This window comes from Aquarana catesbeiana, linkage group LG03 (genome assembly GCF_042186555.1).
Source record: "Aquarana catesbeiana isolate 2022-GZ linkage group LG03, ASM4218655v1, whole genome shotgun sequence".
Lineage (NCBI taxonomy): Eukaryota > Metazoa > Chordata > Amphibia > Anura > Ranidae > Aquarana > Aquarana catesbeiana.
In genome coordinates, this window is record NC_133326.1 from 250424169 (window position 1) to 250451193 (window position 27025).

A 27025-nucleotide genomic window follows, 5' to 3' on the forward strand; every position below is an offset into this window, starting at 1 on the left:
CAGCGGTAAAGCGGGGCTATGTTTAGCGCCACTTTACCGGCGTTTTAGCGGCGCTATTCAGCCGCTAGAGGGGGGTTTGCCTGTAAAAAAGGCGCCCAGGGAGGAAAAATTACATCCCGTGTGCATAAGGCCATAAAATGCACACTCTATGTATATGTATATATATATATATATATATATATATATATATATATATATATATATATATTGAGATACACACACACACAGACACACATATACATACATACATACACACACAGACAGACACACTATTCATAGAACAAATTTTTGTTTCAAATCTAATACTTAAAAAGAACATACAGAAACCATCATTTTTTGGTTATTATTTATTTATTTGTTTCATACAATATTTCATTGAAACGCAATAGTAATATTTTACATTTATACAAGAGATGCTAAAATATGTATTGCATGAGCCCCTAGGTCGTTCTTAACAGTAAAACAAGCAAAAAACAATGTGCTAATTCTACTCCCCCCCCCCCCCCAAAAAAAGAGGTAAAAATCATAAAAAGATATTACTGATTTATTTACAAAAATGGACCCCTAACCATCAGATGTTTTATTAGTGATGATATGGACCTTCCAAACTCTGTGTATTGCAAACACACAAGTATTTTCATTTTTTGAGCAGTCAGTCTATTTTTTAATTTAGTGCTATATTGTAAAGGAAGGTCCAAAACCCAAAGTTCATGAAAGCAAATAAAAATCTAGAATTCTGAAGTAGTATGTGTTGTAAAATAAACCAATCATAGTTCAATAAGCAGCTATAACTTTCTCCAGTTCTAATATTCTATATACAGTATCTTACAGAACATGATGAAATTTTTTGCCGTTTAAAAACTCAGTGTGTTAAACAGGGACATGTTTAGTTTGTGTCTTTAGAAAGACTGTCTAAGAATAGATGAGTTATACCTTGCTCAAACAATCAAAGCCCATATTAATATGGCATTACTACCCCAGGATAGGATGTTTACAGGAAAGGTTTCTTACAATGCCTGCTGCTGACAGCTAGCCAAATACAGCCAAGGATGGGCTGCTAGTAGGTTTAGAGTGGACTAAACATTTACATATGAGTTATGGCATTTGAACAAAACCTGACAATGAGTTAATTGACTTCTATGGAGAAATACCATAGACATGGGTCTCATTCTGTTAACACTTTACTCAGCAGGAGGTAGACTATATTCTGCTTTTTCCATTTCTTCTCCAACATGTGTCTTACATATACCTTAACTTATGTAAACATCTTTTACTTTCCAAAACTGCTGAAAGCTGACCGAACTCAGTAAAGGCTTAAATGCACATCTTTCCAAAAGGATCCTTGCTCTCTGGGTAAGTTTTTAAAGCTCTAAAGTTGGAAAGTGGAGAGGTACAGTAAAACAAAACCGGTGTCACCGAAATGAACAGGTAGAGCTATGTGAAGTAGTTCCTTCCCTCACCCCAGGCTTTAATTCCCTTTCACTGCATTACTGAATTATTAAACAGCCCAACCTAAAAAAAAAAAACAAAAAAACACTACCGGTAGGTTTATTGATGTTGCAAGATGCGTACCCCTTCGTTTTAAGGTTAGGGGTTCCCTTAAATGCTTTGTGTAAACCATCTCAGAACAATGATCAAGACAGTAAACATACATAACAAATAAAAATGTACCATATCTACAACTGAAATATTTACAGGCTATTTATATATTTACACGGTTCTTCTATACATATATCATAAATATTGAAAAATAGGCTGCTTTTTGATGAGTCAATGTTCTACAAATAGCACGTTAGAGTATATATTCATCCGTGGAAGACAATGAGATGACAGAGGTGGCGATCTACAGATCTGCATGACGAAGATGTGCGTAATGTTATTTTTCTTGGTTATTAATAGCAGGTATTGGACTATCACACTTTTTAAAAAATATACTTAGAGTGTTCATACAGAAACAGGTTTATCTGCTGTGTACGCACGTTGATAATTATATTTGTATGGTACAATTTTGCGTTAATTATGTGAATAGCTATGCAATCTACTGTATAATATATGTAAAAACTAGCGATATATTTCTGTACCAGTTTGTTGTGTACATTTTGCCTATACAGAATGGAAGCAATGGGGGAGGTTTACTAAAACTGGTGTAGCTGTGCATAGTAACCAGTCAGCTTCTATCTTTATCTTGTTCAATTAGCTTTGGCCAATAAAATCTAGAAGCTGATTGGTTACTATGGCTACACAAGTTTTAGTAAATCTTCCCCAATCTGTAGTAAGTATCAATATATTATAGGGATTAGTGATATCACTAATGCACAAGTCAGCTCCTGAACAAAATCGCTTCCGCAAAGCACTTCATCCATTCTGCGTAGGAAACAAGTATACTTTAATTTGTAATTTGGGATAGTCTGTTTAGTCTTGCATGTAACATACTTGGTTTTATGCCTCTATGCATTTTATTACTACATGCAAGAAAGCTGCAAGTAAAATATTTTATAATGACTTGCAGCTTTCTGGTGCATCGGCAGTGTCAGTGTCACTTACAGAATTGTGGAGAATGCCTTCTAAAATGTACACAGTAAACATTTTGCGAGCAAAACAACAATTCAGGCCCTGTTGTTCATGTTTGGGAAAACAGAAAAAAAAGGAGTTGCTCAAGTAATTCAGTCATTTATAAATTAAGCTTTTAAATATTGAAAGCTACTATATACGATGTAAACTGCCATGGGCTTCAATAAATTAGCCATTTAAATATCTTACGTATGTACCATGCGTAGAAAAGTACCTGCAAGTAACACGGTAAAGGTTTGACCGTCAACTTTTTTTTTTTTTTAAATAACCAGGTAAAATAATTTGATCAAGTCCTTTACACCCATGCTAAAAGGAGTATTTTGACTTTCAAATTATTATTTTTTCAAGTTCAAAAAGGCCATTTCAGTATGAAGATAAACTGCACTTTGCAGCAGTAAGCTGGTGACAGTAAAAACATCAGCCTGCTTTTACAATTCTTTTCTCTCTCACTGTATCCCATGCTCAAGTGACTATTTACTAAAATACTGACTATTTTTAAATATACTGTAGCAAACCAGTAAAGGGTTCTTTAAGCACAGTTTCTGTGTAGCTCCCCCTCACAAGTGCATCCAATTTGGTGAGCAGTTTTTTGGTACAAAAAAAAAAGGAGAGGGATCTGTCCCATCCACCAGATGAACACTTTTGCAATGTAACATTTACTCACTTCAAATGGTTCCTGTAGGCACGTTCAAGTAATAACATACAAGTATGAGTAACAATAATTGACAACAACCAACCATGTGGCTTCAATAAAGTTTAGATTTTGTGTCCATTCTCCAGAATGGAATAAAATTACTTCCTTCTGCCAAAACCTTTGGAATAAAAGAAGGCATTGTCCTTGTCAAGATGTAGAACTAATCTCTCAAGTCTTTGTTCTACAAGAATGGGTGTCTTGAAGGAAGAAACTGCAAGCAATGGTTACATTTCATTCTCAGTAGAAAGGTTGGGAGTGAACAGTTCCACTTCAAGAAAGAACTTGCTCACTAAGTCATCTAGTGTTTGTCAGAAGGACTGTGGATCCAGTCAAGAATAATCAGGGTCATGCTTCCAATCATCACCACAAAGCCGCTGATGAGGAATAGTGTAGCCTACAAAGAAATACAAGAAAGTCGTCATTTTATCTGGAAGATTACTATGATCATAAAAAATATGCCACAATGCCCAACGCTAAACAAAACAATCTCATCATACATTTTATGAATCAACACTAATGTACATCTCTTCTCTGTCCCTTCACAGATCAACTATGCATCTATGCTGCTGCTTTTTACATCCACTTCAAACTGAATCTAATTACTATCACTGTGCTCTATGGCAAACTACTTCTCCTGAGTCTCACCATTGTCTGGAACTTCCTACGCCAATCTGTTCGACTATCTCCTACGCCAGGAATATGCAATTAGCGGACCTCCAGCTGTTGCAAAACTACAAGTCCCATCATGCCTCTGGCTCTGGGTGTCATGCTTGTGGCTGTCAGAGTCTTGCTATGCCTCATGGGACTTGTAGTTCTGCAACAGCTGGAGGTCCGCTAATTGCAAATTATTTTCTCGATCAGTTCATCCACCAGTTATTAGCTTTTGTATCACTTAACCCTCCCTCTTAGATTGTAAGCTCTAATGAGCAGGGCCCTCTGATTCCTCCTGTATTTAATTGTATAGCAACTGTACTGTCTGCCACTGTGCAAACTGTTGGCACTATATAGATCCTGTATAATAATAATAATAATAATAATAATAATAATAAACTATTCTATACTCCTTTACTCTTCCCATCAGTGTGGGTATTTCACAGTATGAAAATGCCTTAAGTCTAGTACACACGGGCCTGAATGTCAGGCGACATTCAGCTCGTGTGTATAGCAGCCGGTCTGAAACAAGCTGGCCATTCAGGTGGCTTCTCTCGGAGGGGCATGTTGGAAAACTGGCAGCCGACTGGCTCCTGATCAGCACTCTCAGCCATTAACCAGAGTGTTCTAGCGGGAGGGCCGTCCCCCTGTCAGAACACAATAGCTCAGAGGGGGCGATCGTGGTACTAACATCGGGTTGTTAGTGTGCACTAGGCTTTAGTCTCATCTGAGTTCTCAGAGGGCTTAGCACCACGTGTCATTTAACTAGTTAAAAAACTAAGGCTAGGAGTAAGTATGGTTATATATGGTCATAATTTTTAAGCTGGCAGTAGACGTTTCTATTAGTACACTGAGTAAAAAAAAAAAATGCATATTTTAGTATTGGCAGTAAAGAAATATTTTAAGGCCTTTTTAACAGAAAATGTACAAAAAAGTTCAACCCTGATTGGCTAGAGTAAAATTAGAGTGGTGACATTTGTTTTTAGTGTTCAAAGGTGCCTAACTGCATCTTAAACTGGACATTTTGAATGTATCTAAACTATTAGAAGCACACTTTGGAGTTGATTTATTAAAACTTGAGTGTGCAATATCTGGTGCAGCTCTGCATAGAAACCAATCAGCTCTTAGGTTTTATTGTCAAAGCGTAGCCTCCCTGGCGGTATTCCCGAGTGTGGCTCGGGGTTAAATTTCAGTCCCATTAGCAGTAACCCCGAGCCACACTCGGGATTACATTGCAGGATCCTGGTGCGGCTTTACTTACCTTGTCCCCAGGATCCTGCGATGTCCCCCGCAGTGTCCGTGGGCTCTGTCTCCTCCGAAGCCTCTCTGCGCCAGGCTCCGTTCCCTGCGAGCGGTGCGACGCATGGGGGCGGAGCCTGGCGGCAAATTAAAAAAACTGTAAAAATCATAACACATACAGTACTGTAATCTTACAGATTACAGTACTGTATGAAATTATTTCACATCCCTTTTGTCCCCAGTGCTTTGGCCCATGCCCTGCATGCAGTTTTATATGATATATACTGTTCTTGCTGCCTGGAAACTGGAGATTGTCCATTGCAACCAAAAAGTGTCCCTTTATGTCAAAAGTGGCTTTAGATCAGCTAGAAAACAGCGATAGTAAATTAGAACACTTGCAGAATTGAGCGATAGTGAATTGTGGGGAAATTTAATTTATTATTATTATTTTTTTGAATTATTTATATTTATTTATTATATTATAATTTATGTTTTTGTGTTTCAAACTTCATCATACCCGGGATATCTACTAGACTCTTGTTTGGACAGATTTAAGTGTGTTATTGTTAAGAATTACAGGCCTACAATATAAGACGCCAAATTTCTATGCAAAATAATTGTACCGCTTTCAGCACCTAAAATCCGAAATAATCATACCGCCAGGGAGGTTAACTGAAAAAGCTGAAGTTAGAAGCTGATTGGCTACCATGCACAGCTGTACCAGATTCTAAGTTTTAGTAAATGCCCCACTTTGTAGAAAGAATGGGAATTGCAATCAAAACATTCAGGTATATACTCACCCTAAAAACACATGTATACACTATGATTATACACTTCTGGCTGTTTCTCTACAAAACCATCAACAACATAATAGGAGACTTACCCCAATCTTCTGCACTGATCTACTGGATTCCTTTGTCACTAGCTTGAGGTAAAAAGCTGATGGCAGAATAAAGACCAGCATAGCAGCCGCAGAGGCACCTATGACACAACAAGGAAAAAATCATTAGTTTCTACACAATGAGATGATTTAAAAAAAAAATCCCATCTACATATAACATTGTTAACCTGGTATTCTGAATAACAAACCGCTTCTATTATTTTTCCTGCTGTACGCTGAGATGTCAGTGTTTTCCTCCTTCTCTATTTACTGGCAGGCAGAATTTTTTCCTGCACTATGCAAATCTTTTACCCTTAAGGCAATACCAGATATTTGATGCTAACTACGAAGCAGCGTACAGAAATATAAACAGAGTGGTTGTTTTTGCAATGACTCACCAATGAATCCAAAGATATCTCTGATAGTTGGGACAAAAATGACCAAGAAATTGGTGAATATCAGAATGACAAGTGTGATCAGGACGTGGCGCCACCATGCAAAATCCTTTCCAGAGCATAACAGCTGAATGATGGAGCTACGGATCTAATAGGAAACAAAGCAAGTTAGGTATAATGAAAACAGCACATAAAAAAAAGTGACAATATAAAAACTTTAATTCTACAGATGCAGTAAACTTATGCAACATAGTTTGCATTATAATATCCTCTGCCCTAGAATGTTATTTTTATACCATTTAATATTATGATTAATATGAGTGCTCAGCAAAGTGCAAGTACAAATTTGCAGTCGGCTTTTTCATTTGTGCTTTATTTTTTATTGGACTTTCACTATCTCTGACAAAGTCTAAAATACTTTTGAGTAATATTGACCCTATGGTTAATGATAAATGCAAATACAAATTCAGATTCTTTGCTAATTTAAATATATTATATTTGAAGTGACCATCAAAATTTATTTTATTTACACAAAAAATAACAGCACTTACTGGGAAAATAACAATAGGAACAGTTAAGGTGACAGCCATGAGAACAGCCAGGCGCACAATGACAAATATAACTCCAGCTCCTGGAACCTTGGAGTATGTGTGGAGTAACTCTGGCTCAACCCGTCCTGTGGACAATATAAAGAGCACGTATTTAGGACGATATATATATTTAAAAAAAAAAATAAGGTTTTTTCATACAGCAGAGGTTTGACATCATGATTTCTATGCAACACATCAGTAAATGCAAAGTATTGCATATTTTCATTAATGTTATAATAAATTAAAATAAAAACACCATACAAAACTAACTTTATAGTGTTGGTATTGAATCACTGACTTTCCAAACCTCTCAAAAACAAACGCAGCAACATTTTCCCACAATACTTTGTATCTCTGCTACCCTTCTACAAAGCCATAACATAGTGCCACTCTTGCAGCTTAACCCTAAAACTATTTATTTATTTAACTTTGCAAAGAATCCATGATTAGGGGAACGTGATGCTACCATTTAGCTTTGCATTGGCTGTGTTCTGGTAACCATATTTTACAATGGAATTCTCTGCAAAAGCATGCAAAACTGAAGTAGCGATTTAGGGTGAAGTTGGCTTTTATGATATAATAAATACTTGACAAGTACTTGATTGAACTAATTTCCCCTGATACTCAATAATTCATTATGACATCATATTTTATAAATAATTTTTTGAAGGTGGCAGTATGTGATATGGATAGACCATATTATATTATGAAAGGTATTGAAAGAAAATTCTTTTAGATTTACTGTGCTTGTGAACCATTGAACCTTAACCAGAAAAACACAGATCAACCGGTTCACTGTGAATCTGGGTCCAAGCCCACAAATTTTGCTCATCAAGAATGAAAGGGTTGGACTATGATTTTCTTAGGTTCATGGATTTGATAACAGCAGCTACAGAAAACTGCAGTAAACTGCACTGAGAGATTTAAGGACTAAAATGGTGTGTAATAAAAAATAGATTATGAAACAGTATGGTTTTGGCATATCAAATGTTCTGGCACAACACGTGAAATTAAATAAAAGGGCACTTAAAGGACAAATTGGCTGAATTTTCCAAACCAGGCTGCTGGGAGTTGTTACATCAGGTTTAATTTTGTGATTATAATCTACTGGCAGAACATGTAAGTAGCCTCAGATTTTTTTTCATGGAAAACTTATGAATTTGCAACTTGTAATTTGTATAATTACCATAGAAAGTCAAATATCCAAAGAGAGCAGCCAGGAGATACATGATAAACATAGCGAAAAAGGACACGTTTGAAACATTCATCATTCTTCTACGGCTTCGGCTGCGGAGAGAGAATAGGATACTTTTAGTACAGGCTCATTGGCAGTCAATGTTCTTTTACTAGCTTAAAATAGAACAGATCTTACCCTTTAAGTTCCTGATAAATTGGAAGGACAGCTGGGTGACAGACAAAGGAGAACGTCAGGATGGGTACAGCATATACCGTCTGGAACAGAAAATAGACAAAAATGTAATTATACAGATAAAAAAAAAACTAAAATCTTTAGGGTTAGGTCAAATCATAGCAAAGGTCAATGACCATTGCCTAAAAATTGGCCAAATTTAAAGAGACATTGTTACCTGTGAGTTATAAACAAAGTATTTTGGTTTGCACATTTCATCATCAATGGTCTCGTTCAACTCAACACTGTGTAGCGGGGCATGTGTGGTCAAGTGGGTCAACGTGTGGTTTAAAGTCATGTTGATGGCATCATTTTCAAGTAGGAGGGGGCAAGCGATATGAAATTTCTTGTAGATAACCTAAAAAGGCAAACATAAAAATGATCAAAGAGGTGATTTGGATAAATATCATTAGATAAAAGCAATGTCATAGACACTACTACTGTCTTTACCAAACCAACATATCATTACAATGTCAATATCAAAAACTGAAGCTTCTATGTTACATCAGCCAACCCCAACAAATGACAAAAATGTAGCAAGACACACGATTTATGGAAATATAACATACACAAAAGCTTTTTACCTGTAACTATAATATAACATTTTCAATAAACTCTAAACAGATTGGAAAACATTTGTACCCAGTCAGATCAGTAGGAACGAACACCTAAAAACCTTATAGCTGCAAGAGACTAAATGTTTTAAGATCATGCATATTACCTATTTTTAGGTTAGGTTTTATGTTGCAAATATACCTACATGTTGCAAAAGCTGGTCTACACAAGAGTGGTAATTTAGCAATTTAAGTAAGTAATTTAAAGAGATAAGTCCACCCAAAACCAACATTCTAGTTTTTAGCAAGTTCTGTAGAGCTAAATCACATGAACTTGTTTTATGCCTCTCAAAGGTTCTAGGGCAGGGATAGGCAATTAACAGACCTCCAGCTGTTGCAAAACTACAAGCCCCATCATGTCTCAGGGTGTCATTCCTGTGGCTGTCAGAGTCTTGCTATGCTTCATGGGACGTGTAGTTCTGCAACAGCTGGAGGTCTGCTAATTGCATATCTCTGTTATAGGAATGAGGTTTAGGCACATGAATCCCCAGATTTGCACACATGCTCCAGCAAATATTTCAGGTTTTCAATATCCTGGTTGGATACTGAATTTATTTTAAAATATGGAAAATGCAACAGAGGAACAGACGGGGGGTTGATTTATAAGAATTGGAGTGCAAATTCTAGTGCGGCTCTGCACAGAAACCAATCAGTATCCAGTTATTTTTTTTTGTCAAAGCTTAATTGCTAAAAGTTAGAAACTGATTGGCTACCATGCACAGCTGAACTAGATTTTGCACTCTCCAGTTTTAGTATATCAACCCCACAGAATTTATAGAAGAAAGAGTGACACACTGATGGGTGCAAACTGAGCCAGGACCTTAAACAGGAAGTTCTTGCCCTGAAGTTCCCAAAAAGATATCAGAGATCAGCAGGTGTGCCCCCCCCCCCCCCCCATACTTTGGTAACCAGTAAAATACAATATTGGGAAGACTGACTCTTTATGAATATACTTACAACAATGAGGAAGAACACCATGCACAGCAGTGAAAAGCCGCTCGTGTAGCCCAAATACCCTGAAAAAAAAAATTTTTTAAGAGAACTTAACAAGACATCAAACACCATATGAATATCAAACAAATGTGTAGCTAAGCATGATTTATGAGAAAAATGTAACTTAGAAAAATAGCAGATCACATCAATTAGTAATGACTTATAGTATGACTGGCCAAGCTATTTACAATCTTTTAGATTTATCAAAAACTAAGAAGTGTGAGTGCCTTACTGACTAATTTAGTAAACTGGGCACATGATTGAACTAAATTGTTGACTGTAGCGTTTAAATAGATTGTTCGCATTGGGAAAAACTTACCTAAGTTTCTTAGTAGTGACAACGGGAGTATGAGGAATACAGAAACCATTATAACCAAATAATCTCCATTTAAGTACCAGTCACTGGAAAACAAAAAAAAATCAAAGCAAAAATTCAGTGGCTGGATAGTAAATTATTTTATTTTTTAATTTGTTGTGTAATGAGCTTATACTACTGTATATAGTTTCAAATCCATAAAGAACATTAAAATGCTTTAACAGTCACAGCAAGATCATTTTATTATTATTTTTAGAATTATGCAAGCTGGGGTGTGTAATGAGAACAGTATCCCATGCCTTTGAGGGAGAGCACACACAGTCCTGGTTGAAGTATTAATAAAACTCTGCTCAATATTCTCTGTAACTGCCAGTAAAAGGCTTGTTTTGGCATCTTATGAGTACAAAGTATTAGAACATGCTTTCTTAGGCAAGCCTCTCCTCACAGGCAGTAACTAAAGAGAGCACTGTGCTCGCCCACGGACATTCATTTTAGTGGAATGTGGCGTGGTAAGTCACCAAACAAACATACTTTGAAGCAGCGCACAGCCTCTGGGATTGGCCTCTGTTATAGAATTTTTGAATCAACAGAATAAGTAAAGTATTCTGCTCAAGTTAGAAAATACAAAAGCTACTTTCTTATGATATTACAAAAACATTGAAATTTGCTCCTGCTTGAAATATGAGAGCGATAATCCCTTAACGCTTCCTTTATTAAATACTTTAGATAATCTCAAATTATTTACTAAAGGCAAATCTACTTCGCACGTGCACTTGGAAGTGCAGTCGCTGTAGATCCACAGGTGAAAATAAAAAACATAATTTTAGCTTGCACATGATTGGATGATAAAATCAGCAGAGCTTCCACTCAATTCAGATCTTCCCCTCAGATCTACAGCGACTGCACTTCCAAGTGCATTTGTAGTGCAAAGGGGATTTGCCTTTAGTAAATCAACCCCATAGTGTCACTATAAAGTGCCTCTTCCCTTTGGACTGAGTGCTTCGCTGAGCTGCGCAGTTTTTACCTTTACCAAATAAATGGTGCTGTTTTAAAAATCCGAATAATGTTTAAATATGACTCAAATATACTGAAAACTGAAATGACTAACTTAATACATAAGAAATAGCTGTGGCCATTCTAAAAAAAGCAAAAAAAAAAAACAAAACAAAACAAAACAAACAAACAAACAAACAAACAAAAAAAAAAAAAAAAAAAAAAAAAAAAAAATATATATATATATATATATATATATATATATATATACATGCATATATATATCATGGGGTTTATTATGTCAATTCTCCAACTAACAAAGTTTACCAAAGCAAGATACTTACTTAGCATCGGGATGAGCACCGGCCAGTTCTTTAATTACAAGAGGCAATTCATACTTCACAATGTAGAGGTAGCTTGACATTGCTGGAAAAAATAAAGGATTAGCTACAAATCAAAAAATAAATACATTTAAATGTTTGTTTGTTGTTTTGTTATTTAGCTGCAGGGTGTGATGCTGGTAGAAGTGAATGACCTACCTCCAATATTCTGCATGGTTATGGATCCAGAGGCTGCAAGTTTTCCAAACAAGCCAAATGCTTTAAATCCCAGCTGCTCATACAATAAAGAACCTAAACAAATTAAATATACATTAACAATAGGACATTTGACAGAGTTAATGCCTTTCAAAAGTGATGCAGTTTAAAAATACATACCTCCTTCATTTGCTGTCTTTAACAGTAGGTGAATGGAATAGATTGAGAATATTGACACAAACGCCAATAGGATCCTACAACACAAAACAAAAATAAAATTGGTGAAAGTTCCCAACACAGGTGTGTTAGAGCAATACATTGTATATTGATGTATAAATGCACTTATGGCTTCCATCCCACTGTGTCACTGACTCATTGCTCTACTATTACACAAGACCGGCCCAAACCTGTCATCTTTGCACTGTACTTGTTTAATGATTGTGAGTTATCGCACTTGCTGTGTCATGTATTAACATAACTCTTTGAAGGAAGCAAAATACCCCCTGAAGGAACCATTTTACATGATTTAGCAGCGATCTAAACAGCGATAACAAAAAAATAATAATAAATAAATAATAAAATAAAAAACAAAACACAGAAAGAAGATATAAGAAGTATGTATTTTATCTAAGTATTTTATCTACATAGATCATTTACACGCCAAAATGAAAAAAAATGGTCACCATTAGCAAATGGTTTAGATCTCTATATATTTTCACTTATTACAGGATAAATGAAGCACAAAGGAGAGAGGATCATGTTTCTGATCTCCTGGTGTCCTGTAAGCAAAAGCTGCTTGTTGGTAATACAGTGAATATGATTAGTATATGGCAGCGCCCAGGATTGGTTGCAGTAGTAGTGGCCACTATTTAGTGGTAGAACTACTGCCATAGCATCCCATGTGGCTGCTATGGGGCAGAGGGGGGACTGGGAGGGGAGAGCTGTCCATCCAGGTCCACGATTTTTAGCTTGCCTTATTGTTGCATTATATGGGAGGGGGTTCTAATTGTTTATTCTGACACCAATGCAGCTTAGTTGTAGGGGGGGGGGGCAGTGTTGTTTAACAACATCTGTCTTTCTAAATGTTTGCTATGGGGCCCTGTGATTCCTAGTTATGCCCCAACCATTGCCGCTAAATAACTGTCAAGGGTGCTTCAGTACAATATGACTATACAAAGTCTTCAATGACCAGGGGTGATAAGATTTATAGATTTATAGTGATCTAGAGCAAAATAAATAAATAAAAAACACAGGACTAATGGTACTACCAACTGCAAGAATAGATGTTATGGTGACTTAGAGAAAAAAAAAAAAAAAACACAGGGCTGGGTTTGTCCTTTGTTTTGCTGTTAGAAAGCAATATTTCCTTTATTTTAAAAGAATGGTATTGTCTCAGTGTGCATTATTTTCGGAACTAAAAGGCAGTGCCAAAACTGTTCAGAACACTAAACAATGGAAACAGTGTACATCATTGTTCTTTATTAAATAAAAAATATTCCTTTTTAAACCAAATAAGAGATATGCTGCCCCTAGTGGAGAATAGTAAGGAAAACACTGCCCTATAAATACACAGCATGTGACATCTACAGAAAGCCTCAGCACAAAATGTCAAGAAAACAAAAATAAAAAAAACGGGGCGTCATTGACAAAAAGGTCATTGAAAATTAGATACTTACATAAATAGTGCAATGCCAGTGTTAGCCATGGCATAGGATAGACCTAGAATTCCACTTCCCACAATGGCGTTACTGAGGTTAAATACTGACATGCCAAAGGACGTCGTCCCTGGAAGCTAAGAATAAGAATAGGGAACGTTAAGGATGTGGCAAAAACATACAGCGTATGTAGCCGATTCTATCCACGCTCATAGACACAGATAAGGATGTACTTACATATTCAGTCTCACATTTCTTCTTTGTTAAAGTAGGCTCAAGAAGGAAATTTTGGTTCTCTGGATCCATATCATAATGCCTGTAAATGAATGAACATGATATCAGTTGTCCAATCTGAAATTAAGGAGCGACAAATATTGTCCAATAGTTTAATCAGCTAATACGCAATTGACCTTGCATAAGAGATATAGCGTTTCTATGACGATAGCTGTGCATAATTAATGACACACGGCCGTGCATAAATGAAGAGAACTAACCCTTTAATGGATAGCTTCTTTGCTGGATATTCGGGGTAATTGAAATCATCATTGCTGTTGGAGCTGGCACTATCCTCATCCGGAGAAATATTAAACTTTCCAATCTCTTGTTTGTTCATGCTGATAATGAAAAATGGACCAGAAGCGCGTTCACGAGGACAGCTGATGTAGTCTGTGTGGCTGATGCTGATCGTACTGCTGCTGCGCTTGGCTCTCTGCCTGCAAGGAAAGCAAACGTCAATACTGCAGTGTGCAATTCAACCACGTGATGCTTTATCACGAGCCAGAAAGGAAAGACGGGAGGAGGATAGAGTGAGTGGAAAAGTACTAGCAGGCTCATAGAGAATACAGCAATTTCCAAGTCAAACAGTCTGCCTCATCCCCCCTCCCGTTGTCCCTCTCCACCCATACTTGTCAATCACAAACATTCCAAGGCCATGAGCAGATATTTAATCCCACCTAATTCAGGCCATTGTTTTATTATGGCCCCTCTATATACGTTTGCATACACCATAATACTTTTTAAATAGTTTAATAATGAAGCAAATAATTAAGAAGACGATCATCACCACTCAGACGCTACATTGATATGCAACAGCCTGACTGCTCATTTATAGCCTGATTGAAAGGGGTACGATATACCTGCTATAATTATTATTATACAGGATTTATATTGCGCCGACAGTTTGCACAGCGCTTTACAACATTAGGGCAGACAGTACAATTACAATATAATTCAATACGGGGGGGGGGGGGGGGGGGGATCATAGAGCCCTGCTCATTAGAGCTTACTATCTAGGAGGGATAAAGGGCATCTACAACACTAATGTGATGTAGGATTAACGCGTTCGTTATCTCGTTATCTGCTACAAAAACACATCTACGTGATCCAGGTGAATAAATAACACACACACATATATATATACCATTAAGGATCAACTAAAATTTAAATTTAAACACATATGCATAGGATCAATGCCAATAAAATATTTTTAAAAAATATTACAATTGATTAGACTAAATATAGTAAGTTTAAAATACAATAAAATGTCTGTTATTTAAAAAAAAAAAAAAAAAAAAAGAAAAGGGAACCGCCTCGTCAGTTAAAAAAAAAAAAAAAAATCAGACAGTATTTTGGAGAAAAAAGGCGCTTATGTCTAGAAAATTCTCGATAGGGGCTGAGTTTATGGGGAAGGAAAAAAAAAAAAAAAAAACTGTGAATAAGCGGCCAATGATGCTCAGCATTGAGCAGTGTGCAATTACATGGCCACTCCTTGTCCCCTCCCTCGCTTCCTCACACTAACCTCTGCTCTACAAGCACACACAGGAATCTGATGCAACCACCACATACTATTGAAACAGATCCATCCATGTGCCGGATTTCCTCTTAACTCAGCCACCCCAGTACAAAGGAGAGGACACTCCTAAAAATCCATGGAGATATTATTATTTGCTATGGACAAGTGATCACCCAGCCAATCTCATAAAGATAGAATAGATAGATCTATATAGATGATAAATAGATTGATCAATCGATCAATAGTTAGAGACGTAAAGATGGATACGTAGATGATTAACATATAGATGAATAGATAGATATTGATGATGGAAAGAATGATGATTAGTTATAGATAGCTATATAGATGATGGCTAGATTGATTAACAATAGACAGATGATAGATAATTGACAGATGGATGTTTAGATAGAGATGATGGAAAGAATGATGATTAGTTATATTTAGATAGATATAAAGATTTAGCTAGCTATAGATGATGGGTGGATAAATGATAACATAGATTGATTGATTTATAGCGAGATCAATAGAGCCTTTTGAGATTTGATGCAGAATCTGAACCAATAGCCCTCCATTACATTCCTTATTATTATTATTGTCACCTACAAACATCTCACACAATGAAACAGCTCTATCCGATCGCCATTATCCATATAAAGGAGGATTCTTGGGTACACACAGAAGAGAATGAATTAATGTGTGATGAGTAATGTGTATTTCTCCTGCAGGCAGCCCCCCATCCAATGTAATCTGCAGCCCCCCCAATCCAATGTAATGTTGAGCCCCCCTCCCATCCAATGTAATGTGGAGCCCCACCCCCCACCCCCACCCATCCAATGTAATGAATGTAATGTTGAGCCCCCCCCCCATCCAATGTAATGTGCAGCCCCCCCCCCGCATCCAATGTAATGTTCAGCCCCCCCACCATCCAATGTAATGTGCAGCCCCCCCCCCGCATCCAATGTAATGTTCAGCCCCCCCACCATCCAATGTAATGTGCAGCCCCCCATCCAATGTAATGTGCATGTGCAACCCCCCATCCAATGTAACGTGGAGCCCCCCCATCCAATGTAATGTGGAGCCCCCCCTCCCCACCCAATGTATACATACACAGCAGTCACATTGACCAGCCTCGTGCTGCACTGTCACCCACACAGCCTGCGGATCTTCTTACCTTCCAATCCTCACAGATGTACAGATCCGGTTCCCCTCACACGACCAATGCTCCAATAATAAAAATAATAATAATATACGGAAATAAATACGACACTAGAAATACGCTCTAATTATATAAATATAAATAAAAGGAAGAATCCCCTTCAGCGGCGCTTCTGTGAGTGACGATCTCCCCGGTTACTCTCGCTTAATAGTGGTATGAAGAGGGCGGGGCGAAGGGTGGGGCGGAGGGTGTGTCATTAAAACCTGCTCGGCTTTTGTATACCAACACATCAAGACCACGCCCCTCTCCCTTCCACTACCGGCCTGGGTTCAAGTGCGCTGTGTGGGTTCTCTCCCAGGCTGGGCTGTTTGTTGTGTGCTGCCAGGGCTCCGGGACATGCAATGCACACACGGGGGGGGGGGGGGGGGGATAGGGGGGTAACGTGAACTTGAGCAGGCGGTATTCAGCTTATGGGATTGGTTGTTTAGCGTTGTCCTCATAGTTCATCGTTTTGGTAACAGACAGATGCATTTCTGCATGCCGTTTTTAACGAATCAGTTCCAATGCGTTTTTCATGCATTCCAGATGCTTTTTTTCTTCTTTTTTTCCTGTTACTGTACTGGATTCATTGCGTCTGTGATGCGTTTAAGTGCATTCCGGTGCGTTTTACCACGTTCTAGTACAGTCCAGCGCAGGAAAATGCCGCATGTTCTACTTTTTTTTTTACTGGAACGCCCTGGAAATGACCACAAAAACGCACTCCAGATTTGTTGCACATGCATTTCTGCATGCAGTTTTTAACTAGTCAGTTGCGGTGTGTTTGTGAAACATTCTGGTGTGTTTTAGATGCGTTTCCGGATGCATTCCATATGCTTTTTGTCTTCTTTTTTTCTCTGTGTTTTTTCCCCCCCACTTTACTGGGTCCAGTGCATTGTTGATGTGTTCCAGTGCATTCCTGTGTGTTTCTTGATGCGTTTACCACATTCCAGCATGCAGCATGTTCTACTTTTTTTTTCTGGAATGCCCTGGAAATGACCGCACTGGTGTGAACTATGCCACTGGAAACCTTATGGTCTGGTTCACACCACAAAAACACATTTCAGATCCATTCCAGATGCATTTCTGCATGCGCGTTTTTTAACTCATTCTTGAAAATTTACAATGCATTTTTGATGCGTTTCTGGATGCATTCCAGATGCCTTTTTACTTCTTTTTTCCTGTTTTTTCTTTTCTTAGGCTAGTTCACACCACATGCAGTCCAGTGTGTTTTTTTTTCTGTATCAAAACCAAATGGAAAGTAGGTTAAATGGTTTCCAGTGGCATAGTTCATTTCCAGGGCGTTCCAGAAAAAAAATAGAATGTGCTGCATTTTTCCTGGTAAAACACATCAAAAATGCACCGGAACGCATCAAAAACACACAAGACCCCAGCACAGTGATACAAAGAAGATAAAGAGCATCTGGAATGGATCCATAAATGCATAAAAAATGCACTGGAACACGTTAAAAACGTGCATGGAGAAATGCATCCAGAATGGATCAGGAGTGCGTTTTTGTGAACCAGTACTCACTGTACTGGGGTCTGATGTGTTTTTGATGCGTTCCAGTACAGTCCAGTGAAGCATGTTCTACTTTTTTTCCCCCCTGAAACTGGAATGCCCTGGAATTGACCGCACTGGGGTGAACCATGCCATTGGAAACCATGTAACCTACTTTCCATACATTTTTGATGCAGAGAAAAAAAACCCACTGGACTGCATGTAGTATGAACTGAACCTATAACTTACTTTCTATGCGTTTTTGATGCAGAAAAAAAAAGGCACTGGACGGGACGGCATGTGGTGTGAACTGGCCCAGGGCTTTCACCTGGATATGGTGCAGTTTTCCTGCAGTGTACTGGCAGTTTCTCTTATGTAGGTTACCAGCGTTTTGCTCTAAACTTTTATTAGATCAGGAAAGATCTGAAAGCACGCCACAATTCCTGCCTGCAGAACGTTTCGTGCGCCTTCAGAAAACACACCAAAATCACCCAATCTGATAGAAGTCTATGGCAAAGCGCAGGTAACCCACAGCGAAGATGCGCTGCAGAAAAAACACACCGCCTCAGTGTGAGCGTGCCCTAATGGTGGCCGTACATTGAATGATTTTATATACAACCTTATATTGATTTAATGTCTGACCAGAAACACAATCAAAAGATCTAAAAGATCGTTCAATGGGGTTGATTTACTAAAGGCAAATCCACTTTGCACTACAAATGCACTTGGAAGTGCGGTCGCTGTCGATCGCTGTAGATCTGAGGGGAAGCTCTGAAATGAGGTGAAGCTCTGCTGATTTTATTATCCAATCATATACAAGCTAAAATGCTGTTTTTTATTCTCCTTGCATGTCCCCCTCAGATCTACAGCGACTACACTTTCAAGTGCACTTGTAGTGCAAAGTGGATTTGCCTTTAGTAAATAACCCCCATTGCGTCATACTTTTAGGGCCTCATATACACTGAGTTTTTTGTCTCCCTTGCATGAGGTTACGGCATTTAGGTGCAGGCAGGGTAGGTGTGCCATCCAGCCCCGCTGCTGGCAGTCTATCAAACTCTAGGAGCGGCCGTACAGTGCACTTAATGGTATGAATGTTTAGGGCAGTATGTACCCAGGGGTGAATTCTCAGAACACAGATTGCTTGCATTACAAGCATACTGTCCTAAACCTTCATACTAGGTGCACCATTATCGTGTGGCAACCCTAAGGCTAGGATCACACCTATGCATTTTGCAGCGTGTTTGTGGATTTGCAGAAACAGACTACAGCCCATTTAACATTAGTTCCTTTGGGTCACGTTCACATCTCTGCAGTTTCCACCGGTGCTTTTTTTGGAAAGGTGCAGGGACTTTTTTTTACAAGCAGCACGTGCATTTTTGGCTCCATAGACTTCGATGGAATTGCATCAAAAATGCATGAAAAAGGCTTGTACATGCATTTTTGGTGCGTTTTCCTGCGTAACAACAGACACTTTTTCCTGTCAATAATTAACACATCCCATCAATGGTAAACGCAAACATAAAAAAACAAACAAAATGCATCAAAATACACAAAACATGCTGTAAAACGGGCCTCAAAAACACATCAACCACACATGCACAGATGTCAACCTAGCCAAAGACTAAAAATACACTCTACGAACTGATTGTACAATCTCTTTTAGATCTACTATCATCTGTATAGTGCAAGAGCCTGCCTGAGTTGATACAAATTGAATATATTGCTTGGATTTGTCATCGTATTACATAGTTTTGGTAACTCTAAGACCCCTTCCATACTGGGGCATTTTTCAGGCGCTTTTGGGCTAAAAATAACGCCTGAAAAACGCCTCCCCTGCAGCCCCAGTGTGAGAGCCCAAGTGCTTTGACACTGGAGCGGTGCGCTTGCAGGACGTTAGAAAAAGTCCTGCAAGCAGCGTCTTTGGGGCGGTGGAGGAGCAGTGTATGCACCGCTCCTCCACCGCCCCTGCCCATTGAAATGAATGGGCAGCACTGCCGAAGCGCCTGAAAAGCACTTCAGCAGCGGCACTTTTCAGGCACATTTAACCCCTTCTTCAGCTGCTAGCAGGCGTTAAAAGTGCCCCGCTAGCGTGGCCCGTAAAGTGCCGGGCGCGGCTCAGTCTGAAAGGGCTCTAAGGTCTCATTCATATTTGGGCATGGGCATATTTTACTGCTATTTTTTGCATGTTTTCTCAGGACAGGCATAGGGCAGCTGAGCTTCGTGTGTTTTGGCGCATTTGTTGCACGTTTTGCTCTGAGCAAAAATGGGCATATGCTGGCCGTGTTTGGGGTGCCATTAACAACGAACGGCACTGCAAGCATGAATGAATGGAGCCTAAAGGAAATTGTTGAGAGATTGTACAATCAGATTGTGTAGTATAAAGCCTGCCTAAAGCTGAACTGACAAGTATGAAAGACAAACACCAGTGTGGGTCTGTTCTAACTGATATGTTGGTAAATATTTATTTTTTGCATTTGGACTCCAGGTAGATATAGAAAACACACATCAATGTAATATGACATACATGAACAATGAAACCTACTGAACACTATTAGCAATTATTACAACATTCAATTATATGTTGGAAACATGTTGCCTTCAAAATAAACTGCTACTCCACCGTAAAACAATTACCTAAAAGTGTAATATGTATCATTGATGCAAGTTCCTGTCTAAATCGGCCCTAGTATGTGGATGAATGTGTGTAAGAGCCCTTGCACACTGGGGCGGTTTGCAGGCGCTATTGCGCTAATAATAGCGCCTGCAAACCGCCCCGAAAGTGCCGCTGCTTTCATCCCAGTGTGCAATCCCTGAGGGCTTGCACACTGGAGCGATGCGCTGGCAGGATGGTAAAAAAAGTCCTGCCAGCAGCATCTTCGGAGCGGTGAAGGAGCGGTGTGTATACCGCTCCTTTACCGCTCCTGCTTATTGAAATCAATGGGACGGCGCGGCTATACCGCCGGCAAAGCACCTCTGCAGAGGCGCTTTGCGGTGGTATTTAACCCTTTCTCGGCCGCTAGTGGGGGTAAAACCGCCCCGCTAGCGGCCGCATACCGACGTTAAAACGCCGCTAATAATAGCGGCGTTTTACCGCCGACGCCGCCCCCCGCCCCAGTGTGCAAGGGCTCTTAGGGACATTAGATTGTAAACTCCTTGAGGGCAGGGACTGATATGAATGGACAATATATGTGTAAAGCGTTGTGTAAACTGATGGCGCTATATACGTACCTGAAATAAATAGATGTATAAAAAGGTTAACATCACACAAATAGGGCACACTATGCAGACCCACAATGTAACACAATATTCACACACAATGAAGAAATCCAAATCAGCAGCAGCAATGGAATGCTTACAATTTATTAACACATGAAAACCTGTATGGAGTATATGTTACATTATCAAAACCACATGGTTACTGAATATAAAAGAAAGAAAGAGAGGGAGAGAAAGAGGGGGGGGGGGGGTGAGAGGGGGAGAGGGGGGGGGGGGTGAGAGGGGGAGGGGGGGTGATAGATTGATAGGGAAAGAGAAAGGGGGAGAGATATCGAGAGGAAGAGAAGCAGAGGAGGGAGAAAGAGAGAGGAATGGAGAGAGAGAGAGGAATGGAGAGAGGAGGGGGGGGGTATGGAGGAGATGGAGAGAGAAGGGGGGAGACAGAGGAAAAGAGGGGGGAGGGAGAGAGAGAGAGAGAGGTGTGTGGGGGGGGGGGGATTTTTGTGCATTTGTGTACATACCTGAGTTTGACTTGAAACCAGCCTCTTGAAATCCACTGTACTGCAGAGCTCAGGGTGGAAAAGGGAGAAGCAGCTCAAGGAACAAATCAGTTGTACATAGAGATGTGAAGGCCCCGGGAAAAAAACGGAAAAATTCTGAAAAAAAAAAAGTTTTTTTAACGTTTTTTTTCTGAAAGCTTTTTTTTTTTCCAAAAAAATGGAAAAATTGAAAAAAGAAAAAAAAATTGTGGAATATTTTATTTTAACATTATGAATAAAATATTTTAAGACAGGGTGTTCACCTTAAGTTTTTAGAAGTTTCTAATTGTGATGACGGACAAAAAAATAGCTGCAGAAACAGAGAGACGGATACTGACAATTTCAGCTCAGAAAATGATTCTGATTAAATGTCCATTGAAACTCAGGCTCCATTCACACTAGCGCGTTTTTTGATGCATTTTGCATTTTGCAGAAATGCACGGGAATTTTTTAACATGGGTTCCTATGGAACATGTTCACATCAATGCCTTTTTGTTTCTCTGCATTTTTGGAAAGGGTCGGGGACTTTTTTTCATGCAAAAAGCAGCGTTTTGCATGTAATGGATTTCAATGGACAAGCATCAAAAACGCAAGTGCACCGTTTTTGCAGCGTTTTTGCAGCGTTTTTGCCTTTTTTTTTTTTTTTTTTTTTAATTTTTTTTAAATTTTTTTTTTAGACTGTAAAAAAAAAAAAAAAAACGCAAAACGCAAATCGCGGCAAAAACGCCGCAAAAACGCCGCAAAAACGCTGCTCAAAAACGTGGCAAGCATGAAAAAAAAACCTCCAAAAACGCTCAAAAGCAACATGCATAGGTGTGAATCGAGCCTCAGTCCCACTCTTTTCCCCCATCTTCAATTCTTTTTATGAGAATGGGGTTTTTATTTAATACTGTGGAGAGGAAATATGAAAAATTGTTACTTTTGGTTTTGAAAATTGTTTTGTGGAGGCTTTTTGGCTGTTCCACATAAACTAGTAAGCAGTTCAGGAGATTGTTGCTCCTTTTGTTACAAATAAATATTATAAAAAATTAAATTCTGTTTGTGATAATTGTTTGGCTACACTATATTTTTAATATGCTAGTTGTGATAATTTTATGCCAAGTCAAATTGTCCATAGTCATATTTGATGTTCCTAAAGTAACAGAATGACTTTCAATCTTAAAAAGACAAAAAAGTGCTGATGTAGCATTTTTAAAAAATTTTCCGAAAATTTCAGTTTTTTCCCCAAGAAAACGAAAAAAACGTTTTTTTTTTCCGAGCTTCAAAATTTCCGGACATTTTACATCTCTAGTTGTACAGCAGTATTCATGTGCTAACATGGAGCATTCTAATAGGAGGAGGGGGCAGAGAGATGCACCCATTATTCTGCTGCTTTTTTCACTGTCCAGTCACAGGCTGAAGGTAGAACAAGACTTGTAAGTGTTACTGAACTGCAGCAAAGAAAAAACAGGTCAGCTGCACTGCAAGGTAGTACTGTGCTGAAAGACTGAAATACAAATACAGTTCCTCCATGTATTTTGCTTTTTGCATAGAATTCATCTTTACATCAAGCAGTGCCTAAGTCTGGCTAGGTATTGGCATATTGCAATAAACTGTACAGCAGAGCTCAGACGGAGAGAGAGATAAGTAGCATAAGAAGCTAGTCAGTTGTGAGCATGCTGAGAGGAGGAGAGAACAACATTACAGTGAAAGGATCTCATTACTCTGCTGCTGGGAGGTACAAATACTTTAACTGTTACTGAACTGCAGCAGAAAAAAGGTAGGTCCTGACAGACAGGGCTGCACTGTAGGGCTGATTTACGAAAGCAAAATATAGGAAATCAAACAGGCTCTTGCACTAAATCTAATGTATTTAAGATCTAACTGATTGCAATGTATGGTCACCTTTAAAGATCAAGATCTGAAAATATTAATTTATTGGGTTTAGAAACACTTCTCTGTTCACATGGTTACACTGTAGCATGACCGCGCATTGAAAGATTTGGGTAAATAAAAGAAAAAAACAAATTTTAAAGATATATTAGAAGTGATAGGGATGAAATTAGCATCAAAAGGGTTAATTAACTGAGTACACCTACTAATTGCCTAACAAGACACATCCAATGAGATGAAATTACCAATTGTATTGGGCGTACGCTATTATCGATGAGAATTTATTTATTATCGTTATTTGCACTTCGATGTGCACCAGATCGCACGTTCAATTAATGACTTCTCCGGCGCACCAATTAACCACTTGCTGCGGCTCTCGTTCTGGGTGGAACCCATATGATGGCCTCCCAGAATGACCGCCCTCGCGCGCCCCCGGGGGCGCGCATCGCGGCTGCGCCCGTGTTGCTAGGACACGGCGCAACCCCAATCTGTGTAAAGAGCCACGGCCGCGGCTCTTTAACCATGTGATCGGCTGTGATCACATGTAAACATGGAGATGCCAGTAATCGGCGCTCCTCGCCTCACACTGACAGAGTGTGAGGAGAGGAGAGCCAATCAGCAGCATCTCCTCACAGGGGACAGCTGGGAATGTAATCAGGGCACTGATCATCAGTGCCCTGTTTACAATTAAGTGCCACCAGTGCCAGCAATGATTGCCCACCACTGCCAGCAATCAGTGCCAACCAGTGCCCACAATTGCCACCAATCTGTGCCCACAAGTGCCAGCAATCAGGGCCCACAAGTGCCAGCAATCAGTGGCCATTAGTGATGCCAGTCAGTGCTGGCTATCAGTGCTGCCCATCAATGCTCGTCACTGCTACCCATCAATGCCACCCATCAGTGCCGCCTATCCATGCTGCCTATCTGTGCCTACCAGTGCCCACCAGTGCCGCCTATCTGTGCCCAGTGCCACCCATCGGTGCCGCCTATCAGTGCTCATCAGTGTCACCTATCAGTGCCCATAAGTGTGGCATATTTGTGCCTCCTCATCAGTGCCACCTATTCAGTGCCCATAAGTGCCACCTCATCAGTGCCCATCAGTGCCATCTCATCAGCGCCCATCAGTGAAGGAGAAAAATTACTTATTTACAAAATTTAATGACAGAAACGAAGAAAAACTTTTTTTTCAAACATTTTGGTCTTTTTTTTTTTTTTTTAGGGAAAAAATTTCACATGGTTACATTGTAGCATGACCGCGCAATTGTCATTCAAAGTGTGAGAGCGCTGAAAGCTGAAAAATGGCCCCCATGAAGGGGGTGTAAGTGCCCTGTATTGAGGTGGTTAATGTATGAACTGGTGCAGTGCCTTCTTCTTAGTAAATCACCCCCTGTGTGTCATTAACAGAAATACGACTCTTTTGGCAGATAAAACAGCCCAATGTATGTATTTATCTGTGTATTTAGCTGTTTGCCTGGAGTTCAGCTATAATACTTTCTGGATTTCAAAACTGGGACAAATATCCAGATCAGGTGTCCAGTGGCTTTCTAATCTGCATGCTTATTCTAGGCCAGTGACTCAGAAATGTTTGTAACCGGAGACAGCCAGGCAAGCAGTATTATTAGAAAGCCAGCAAAGTTAGGTCCCATATTAGGCCGTGCACAAAATGTATTTAGCGTCATATGATGTGTAAATTTATTGTAATGCTTTGCCCAGCCCCACCCCCCATCCTGTTGCTCAACACTGATAAATATTGCAATAGGCACATTTGCGTTGTCTGTAATGACTATCTGCCTACAAGTGCACCCCTCCCTTGTGGAATGACTCTCCAATTGCACTCTCCCACTGGTTTACAGAAGGAGTAAATAGGTTGTAGCTGGGCTTCCCCATACATGTACTGAGCCCTTGTCTCCTGCCTAGGTTGCCTTATGAATGATCTAGCTTTGAGGGGACATGTGAGCTCGCAAACCAAGTGCTGGGAAGAGAAGTTGGGGATAAATGGATGGACAGATTAAGCTGGTCGTACATTTACAGATTTTTTTTTTTTTTTTGCTCAGCCTGCAGGCTGAATGAAAAAAAATGTAAGTGATTTCTCCATCATGGGAAGAGAGAAGTAAGCCCTTATATGACTATAATGGGGGAGTGTCATATAATAGCTTACTTACTTCCCTTTGACTCACTGGTCTTTTGTGCACACTGCTGACTTTTTTTTTTACTTTTTTTTTTTTTTCACTAGCTTACAATCAGAAATGTCGATACTTTATATTTTGATACTTCATTTACAGACCACTCCTAAAACATCCTCCCTCCTGGCTCTTGGCTGCTCCTGGTTAGCTTGGCTGGACCCCCTACTTCTGGGTGGGTCCTTGTTGTATCGCATACTGGATGCAGAGGTTCTCTGCACCCCCACCCCCCCCCTCTATGACCGGATTCACCAGCCACCCTGGCTCTATCTACGTTGTTATTCCATTGTATATCACATGTTCAATGTAAGTGTTTTTCTAGTATTTCAATGTTGACTGCAACATTGTGTACTATATTTTTATATCCATTGTTCCTCATGTTAACTTACTATTATTGTCTCATTTTTGTACCCCAAAAAATAACCCCAGAAGAAGGATTTATTCCGAAACATGTCGGGTTACAAGGGGGGACCCTTATAGCCAGTTCATGGATCGGCTGCTATTTTAAGGTATATCCTACTGTTGTGGGTACTTTTCTCTGTGAATGTAGATTATGTTTATTATGTTGTATCATGTTTTATGAATACACTTGATTTTTTAACTATATACTAATAAAATTGGCGTTCAGCCTTATTTTTACCACTTGCCTCTTTACTGCCTTAAAGCGGGGGTCCACCTATCTATCGTTTTTTTTTTTTTGAGTTCATTCAAGAACTTTTCTTCTCAGCATTACATACTCACATATTGTGTGTAATATGTCCGCCTGTGTCAGATTTCGTCGGAAAGAATAACTTATATTATTCACTGCAGGCGGTTTCCATCTTCATTGTGGGCATTTGAAGCCCACAAGCATTTATTTCCTGGATGTGGTGAATGCTGTGCTCCCAGCATTCACTGCTCGTTCCCGCACATGCTCAGTGGCATCCTGGGACTGAGACTAGCTCCCAGGAGTCTGGGAGAGGCTAGAAACACGCCTACTCCCACGGGAGGAGAACCAGGAAGTGCAAAGAAGAATAGAAAAATAAAAAGTAATTACGGCGATTTAAATTTTTTTAAACGGCATGTCAGCATCTAGGCAAGGAAGAGAATACATACAGATATTGTTCAAAATTTGGGTGGAACTCCGCTTTAAAGTCCCTGAGGGGTTTCCTTTTCTGTTGCTATTTGCATGCAGTTTTTGTATTTCTTCTATATTAAG

At 39.3% G+C, this 27025-nt stretch overlaps 1 protein-coding gene across 1 annotated transcript; it reads right to left on the reverse strand.

Moving 5' to 3' along the window:
• Positions 1–332: 332 nt before the first annotated feature.
• SLC38A2 (solute carrier family 38 member 2) lies at positions 333–16710 on the reverse strand. Its single transcript, XM_073619963.1, has 16 exons — positions 16499–16710; positions 14030–14248; positions 13773–13851; positions 13557–13672; positions 12061–12134; positions 11884–11976; positions 11689–11770; positions 10355–10437; positions 10000–10058; positions 8607–8786; positions 8393–8472; positions 8207–8307; positions 6982–7106; positions 6434–6578; positions 6039–6136; positions 333–3659 (listed from the first exon to the last, which is right to left on the reverse strand). Exons 2-16 carry the CDS (start codon positions 14146–14148, stop codon positions 3564–3566), a joined length of 1530 nt encoding a protein of 509 aa, XP_073476064.1. The 5' UTR covers positions 14149–14248; positions 16499–16710; the 3' UTR covers positions 333–3563.
• Between the last annotated feature and the right edge of the window lie 10315 nt (positions 16711–27025).

What these genes read in the sequence shown, in the direction of transcription:
- SLC38A2 (XM_073619963.1), bottom strand. Translation starts at nt 14,148, where the DNA reads ATGAACAAACAAGAGATTGGAAAGTTTAATATTTCTCCGGATGAGGAT. An exon ending in AAGAAGCTATCCATTAAAGG is followed by an intron (nt 13,852 to 14,029) that starts GTTAGTTCTCTT and finishes ATTCATTTACAG; the next exon opens with GCATTATGATATGGATCCAG. An exon ending in AGAAATGTGAGACTGAATAT is followed by an intron (nt 13,673 to 13,772) that starts GTAAGTACATCC and finishes TCTTATTCTTAG; the next exon opens with CTTCCAGGGACGACGTCCTT.